At 36.8% G+C, this 7318-nt stretch overlaps 1 protein-coding gene across 1 annotated transcript; it reads right to left on the minus strand.

The window, feature by feature from the left end:
• Positions 1-2016: 2016 nt before the first annotated feature.
• On the minus strand, positions 2017-6480 carry LOC135619388 (glutamine synthetase nodule isozyme-like). Its single transcript, XM_065121349.1, has 13 exons — positions 6355-6480; positions 5604-5643; positions 5369-5472; positions 5206-5254; positions 4193-4299; positions 4012-4099; positions 3355-3483; positions 3188-3262; positions 3047-3100; positions 2881-2918; positions 2634-2793; positions 2493-2553; positions 2017-2370 (listed from the first exon to the last, which is right to left on the minus strand). The coding sequence occupies exons 1-13, from the start codon at positions 6426-6428 to the stop codon at positions 2279-2281; spliced, it is 1071 nt and encodes a 356-aa protein (XP_064977421.1). The 5' UTR covers positions 6429-6480; the 3' UTR covers positions 2017-2278.
• Positions 6481-7318: the final 838 nt, after the last annotated feature.

Raw genomic sequence — 7318 nt, forward strand, 5'->3', positions numbered from 1 at the left:
GAGATGAACAGTGCATACCTGTGGCATTGTAGGCTAGGTCACATCCATGAAAGAAGAATTCAAAAGTTGCTAAATGATAGATATCTAGATCCATTCGACTATGTGTTATATGCAACTTGCAAGCCTTGCCTTCGTGGAAAACTGACTAACTCTCCATTTAGTGGAACTGGAGAGAGAGCCACTGAGCTGTTGGAACTCATATATAGTGATGTATGTGGACCCATGTCAACTCAGGTCATTGGTGGTTACTCCTACTTCATTATCTTTACTGATAATTTCTCAAGGTATGTATATGTGTACTTAATGAAGTACAAGTCCGAGGCCTTTGAGAAATTCAGAGAGTATAAGAATGAGGTGGAGAACCAGATTGGAAATGTTGAATCTCGTATTTTGATGATGAAACTACTTTATATATGTTTATGATTTAATTTGCGTTTTGAGTGACGCAGGATGCTTCGATCAGGAAGAGACAATTAAAGCAGGAAAATCATGTTGTGCCGGAGGAACATATCAGAAGATTGGACGACGAGCCGGTGGATCGGTCGACGTATCGACAGAAGGCTTTGGGCCGTGGACTCGGGCATCGGGCCAAGAAGAGCGGGTATTGTGCCAAGGATATCGGAGTTGCGAAGTCAACTGGCCAATTGGGAAATAGGCTGTAGGAGAGGACAATGCGCCGAAGAATCGGATGAAGCGTCGAGGGACCAATGACATGCCAGACAACTTGGTTAATTGCTTAGGATTAATTGTCTCGATCAAAGTTTTGTTTTAACTGTGCAGGATTAACTACGATGGAAGAAAGACATACAGCACAAGTTACGCCGGAGTCAAGACAATAATTAGCTTTTGATGGTCTAAGTTAATGATCAAAATATTTTTTGCTGATCACTTATCTCAAAAATATATTAGTTTAATAAGTATATATATATAATAACATAATCAAAAAGCATTTTGCATGCACCTCTGCTACTATCAATTGGGTGACCAAAACGTGATCTCTAGATCAGAGATATAAAAGAAAAGAATCATGTTCACCATTCGCAACACTCGCATCGTTTATGCATTCCCATACCGAACAAGAAGGACGTTGGTGCTGTTGATAGACAAATTATGGTAATGTTAATGCAATCAATCAGTCATGGCTATCATCACTCACCAACCCGATACTGTTCCTCGATAGGATAGAAATGCTGGTCTCTCACCATTAAACATGAATGAGAGGGTTCATCCAGATATCCCCGTAAGTACGGGTTCTCGAGGGACACCCGTACTTACCAAAAAGACATTAGATGGATTGTTGTTGAGAACGACACAAATGTGCTGAATAGTTTGGACATGAGCCATTGTGTATCGGAAATGAGGTCAAATCTATGCTAACTCTCTCGAACATATATGAGGAGTTAAAAAAGATTTATATAGTAGGTAGAGAAGGAAATAGAGACGCGCATTGATTGACTCAGTTTTGAATGAGCAATCATGTTTCGGGTTTTTGAAAGGATGAGTGGCATCAGAAAGTTAAAAGACTCATTTTGTACTCCGAGGAGTTTGATGTAAGCTGAATCCATTAATATTTTGAAAAGGATGATGGAGATACTTGCAGCTATGAATGGGACAATGATCAATGTCATCCTCTACCTACTGTAACATCCTTGCAGCTATTTTCATTCTCATATGATTGATAAGAACTTTTACTCACCAAAGCTGTCATACAAAGGAAAACTCATGAAAGCCCTCAGTTTACAGTCACAAATCGGAACAAACTCAAGGGCAAACGTACAAGAAATGACAACTTAATCTTTGAAATAACTGCAATAACATCATTGCATTAAAGCATACTTAATTTTTTTTATTTTTTAAATTTATAATTCAAGCAGACTTTGACTTCAAACATTACAGAAACGACCGTAGCAGGAGCTTTAAGTATATAATTGGCATTGATGCACAGGCAGTTCTTATAAGAAAAGGAATGATGATGGTGAAGTCATGCACACAAGCAGCCTCATTAACACAAGGAGATTGGATAATGCTTCATAACATCACTCGGTTCACTATTTTGTTGAATTATTGCCAATGCAGTAAGTTTAAGTAGCAGGGGGAAGCTAAATCAGATGAACAATACCCAACTGTCCACTGAAGGATTCAAACAGGGCATGGAGGTTCCCTCGAACATATAGAATGGGAGTTCCCAATGGAAATTGACAACCAGAAGAAAATGAAATGATGAGTAAACAGAGTCCCAGAACAAAGAGAAAGTTGAAGTTCTGCATTATTTCACTGTTCATGGTTTCCAGAGGATGGTGGTCTCGGCAATCATGGAGGTCACAACATAGGGATCCATGTTTGACGCTGGCCTCCGGTCCTCGAAATAACCTGCACATATGGCACACAGCCATCACAACAAAGTTTGACTATGCAATTGCATGCCAAGTTGATGCAGTAAAAACAATCAAGAAATGTACAAAAAGAAAAAAAATGTAGGGAAGGAATCTGACCTTTGCCATTTTGCTCTGTCTCACGACCAACTCGAATGGATGCACCACGATTAGCAACTCCCTGGAGATCGTAAAGTGTGATTGTGAGAAGAATAGTCTCCTCTAAATCAGTATGTTTTTTATCAGACAAGCATCGCATACCCATATGAAGGTGTTGATGTCAGCAGTCTCATGTCGTCCAGTGAGGCGGCGTTCATTGCCTTCTCCATATGCAGCAATGTGCACCTTGTGCCTCTTGCCAAGCTTTTCAATAGCACTCTTGATGATTTCATATCCTCCATCATTTCTCATGGATTTGGTACTGAAAACATTATTGTGAAAATATAAAGATTGATTGTTTTCTTGATTGCATGACAAGAATTAGGGGCATAATGATGTTTTCCTTTACCTATAATTTGTGTGCGCACCAGCACCATTCCAATCTCCCTAGTAGATTAACACAAGAAAATAATAATTTCATATATCAAGCAGCACAAGTTTCATTGCATGGTCTTATATTACAGAATGACAAATGATTAGACATGTTGGAATATATTAAGAATACAAGTTCTGACCTGGATTGGCTTTGGGTCTAAAGAGAGAACTACTCCTGCAATCTCAGTGATTCTCTATTTGAACAATTAAGTTTGATTGGATTAGCAAGGTTAATTTTACATGAAATCTATAAGATGAAATTTCCAATATGTGGAAATTACCTCAAGAATGTAGCGGGCAACCCATATTTGATCACCAGAAGAAATGCCAACAGAAGGTCCAACCTGAAACTCCCACTGCAATTCAACAAAGAAATTGTTACAAGGTTCTGCACCATGTAAGACAAGGAGCAGGACTCCAAATTAATGAAAGAAACAAAAGATATTACCTGGCCTGGCATGACTTCTCCATTGATGCCGCTAACATTGATGCCAGCATAAAGACAGGCCTTGTAGTGGGCATCAACTATGTCACGGCCGAAAGATTTATCTGCACCAGCAGAGCAATAGTATGGACCCTGAACAGAAATTTTTATTTATTAGATATAATTGAAAGTGTCAAAGTTGAGGTATGTGATTCAAGTTTCAAGACAAATTCAAAGTAACAGAAAATAATCATATCAATGGACCAATCAAATGGACATGTATCATTCTCTACTTCATGATCTTAATTCAGAGTCATTGCACGAAAGAGTTGTATTGCACCTTCTACTCAAATTTGAGAGGAGCAGCTGATGATCCAAATTAATAGAAAACATAACAGAACATGTCTTGTCTTATTTATGTTTCTACATGTCCTCAATCTCAGAGATATTAGATAATAGACATAAAAGTTTGAAGATAAGAAATTGATGAGAAAAAAACAGTTAATAGTTGTATACTATTTTTAAGTCTCACAGAACCAGAAAACCAAGAAATAAAATAAACATGAGGGCCAGAAGTTGACTTTAGGCAAACAAAAGACATTATAAACAAGCAATAAAGCAAAAGAAAGCAAAATGGAACCCACCATGTCAACACCAATAAGTCTAATTCGAGATTATTACCTGAGGACCAGGAAAGCCACCAACCGGCCACCCAAGAGGCCATTTGACATCTTTTTGCAAGAGGGTGTACTCCTGCTCAATTCCATACCTGAATGAGTAACAAGATGAACCAAAACAGATCCATTAACTCAGAAGAACAAAAGGTTGAAATGTGGCAAAAATATGATATATAGAAACATACCAAGGCTCTTCTGCAACAACATCAGGATGGCTAAAAACCTTAGCAGCATTGTATCTTTTGTTAGTGGGGATTGGCTCTCCAGCCGGGGTATAACAGTCACACATAACCTATAAACCATCAAACAAATGTGAAATTATATTTACCAATTCACATTCAACCGCAACTTGTACACTTTCTCCTAAATTATAAGATACAAAGAAGGGATCAAATGCATATTTAATGGGATGTTGGTAAAAATATTATATTCCTCATGAACATTGTAATATAGTTACACAAATAATATTATTTAACAATATCAGACAGACACATAAATGCTGATTGCGGATCATATGCATCAAGTTGTCATGCTGGCTTGAAGTAATTACTTCAGTCTACAGACTACTATCCAAAAGGTGACTGTATAGTGTTACCAAATGACAAGAACTAACTATAACCTGTATTAGTCAATTTGCTTGCTCTACCACCATTTAAACAGACTAAATCTTTTCAAGTAATAATATAAAATATATACTATTTGGTTTCAATTTACTAAGCAGTACTGAAATAAGCAATCTTGAAGGCTTTGTAGAACCCATGTATGCCTTTCAGAAATTCTGTAGAACTAGATCCATGCCTTTCAAATCATCAAAGTGATATGTCATTTGTGTTGTTAATGGTATCTAAGATAGGCAATCAGATGTGAATATACACGAGTCTCCAAGTGAAGAAAGAGACAGTAGCGAGTCTTCAAGGCAAGACAATGGAAAAATAGTTTGGTAATCATACATAAACTCATGTTTGATTTTGTAGAAATATAAGTGCACAATAATCAAACATACCATGAGAAAAAGCCTTAGAAACCAAAAGGATCAACTTCAAACAATTCATAAAATTTATTATCCAAAATATTCAACTAAAAAGCTGGCTAAGTGCTTAAATTATGGATTAATATCCGACACATGATATGGATGCAATGGCTGTGATGAATGCTCCAGTGCAGTATATGCTGGTTGATAGACAGAGATTATACTTACAAGGATGTTGTTTCCCCTCCTGAATGGATCCTTGAAAATTGCTTGAGGACTACAAGATACATGATACAGATACACGTTATTAACATGAAAACAAACTAAGAGCTAATATTTAAAACTAACTAAAATAAGAAAAAAGCAAATGCAAAGGAGATAAAATACTTACTATAAGATTACTTCGCTGTCCTCACCAGGAGCTTGACCTGTGCTAGAACCATCGTAGTTCCACTTAGGAAGCTGGGAGGGATCAGTGACAGGACCTGGGAGAGTCTGCCAAGAGAAAGAAAGAAATTGTAAGTGCTTTAATCATAACAGATGGGATGATATTTTTAGCTATATATATCTGAGACATAAAAAATGCAGGCTTAAATGAAAAAAAAACAAATTTGTTCAAATCTTACCCTAGCCTTGCTTCTTAAGTCCAGACCAGATCCTCCAATCCTGAAGCATGTAGTAGGCATGTTAAGTATCACATAATAAAAGAGTTCAGTGACAGAATGATTTGCTAGAGTAAAAAAGCACCTCTCAGTGGACCCAATCAATCTCAAGAGCAAAGAGATCAACACCAATCGATCAAACAACCGAACAAGAAAAAGATAACATAATTCGAAACAGAGTTGAAGTAGTCATTATGACCCATCAAATATTCACTAAAGTGAGTAGCACAAAAAATCCTTACAAGTGGGAAAAAAACGATTTTTGCATCATTGTAAACCATGGAATATCTTGCTTAAAAGCCAGAATGCCAGCACAAATTCCGAAAATAACCAAAGAAAATCTCTACAACATGGAAGAAGTTGATACATGGAAGAACCAAAGACACAAAAATTTCTAACAAAGGCGGATCTTTTCTTTGCCAGAACAAATCAATGATAGGGCAACCAAGCATGTCTGCTACAAAATACGAACAGAGATCTAAGAAGCAAGAGCCAAGCTACGCACATAAAAGTCCCAAATAACCAAAAGCGTTTCCCAACAGATCTCAACCAGGGCCAAACATGGACCAATGTTGAAAACCGCAAAGAATCCCGAAAGGTGGCGTCGATAACCAAAAGCAAGCCGAAAAGGAGCAATCTTTCCACCGGAACTCCCAACAAAACCCAAAAAAGTAGCAGAAAAACCCAGGAAAGCAGAAGAAGAGAAAGAACGCACCATATGTATTCAGCTATGATCTTGTCGGTCGTCTCTGAAAGGTCGAGGTTGATGAGATCCGTAAGCAGAGCCATGGTCGCGATCCAACTCTTACCAACACAAAGAGGCGCGAGGGTGGGGGGAAGACCGGGGGATGGAATAGCTTTTATAGACGAGCGCGGAAGTGATAGTGCGGAATATATATTTTTTGTTTTTAATTATTATTATTATTATTATTATTAAATTATTTCCATTTTAGGAAAATAATGATATGTGAAGTAAACACGATTGATTATTCAAGAGGAATTTTTCGAAAAAATAAAATAATAAATAATTATGATTAGTCATAAAGTAATAATTATACAAGTAGGCAAAAAATATATATTAAACTTCTTAAATCAGAATCGTATCATAAATAAATCTAATGTAGTAATCCAATCCCACTATCAGATCCAAAGAGGCTCCTCATATACATAAATTTGTTGGTCAAATGATAAAAATAATATTAGAATTTATGTTAAACTGGATTTGATTGGATTAAGTTTTTGCTTTTGATGAATAGATAGATAATGTTCCTTTTTGTGGGAGCATAAGAAAAGAAATCTATACGAGGAGAACATGAGAAATACCATATATAAGTTGCAAATTATAGGAAGTTAAAAAGAAATCGAAAACTAACATAACTAAAATATCTGAACAATCCAATCCCAAATTATTGTTTGTAATTATGTGGAAAGAGATATTGAGAAGGGAAGGGTAGGTGGCGCCGTTTTGCCAAAAAGATTTGTTGGAATTTGGGGACATGGATCTGTGGCTTCACCTAACACCAAACTTGTGGAATTGATTCACGATTAGCTCAATTTGCATTTAAATGATCAGAATATTCTCGGCCTCTGGAGGTGGAGGTTGAGGTGGAGTCGGAGGTGGTGGTAATCATTCTCCATTGGTTTCCAAAATCATAGAAAAACTTACATACAAACTTGTA

The sequence above is a fragment of the Musa acuminata genome, chromosome BXJ2-8, assembly GCF_036884655.1.
Source record: "Musa acuminata AAA Group cultivar baxijiao chromosome BXJ2-8, Cavendish_Baxijiao_AAA, whole genome shotgun sequence".
NCBI classification, from domain to species: domain Eukaryota; kingdom Viridiplantae; phylum Streptophyta; class Magnoliopsida; order Zingiberales; family Musaceae; genus Musa; species Musa acuminata.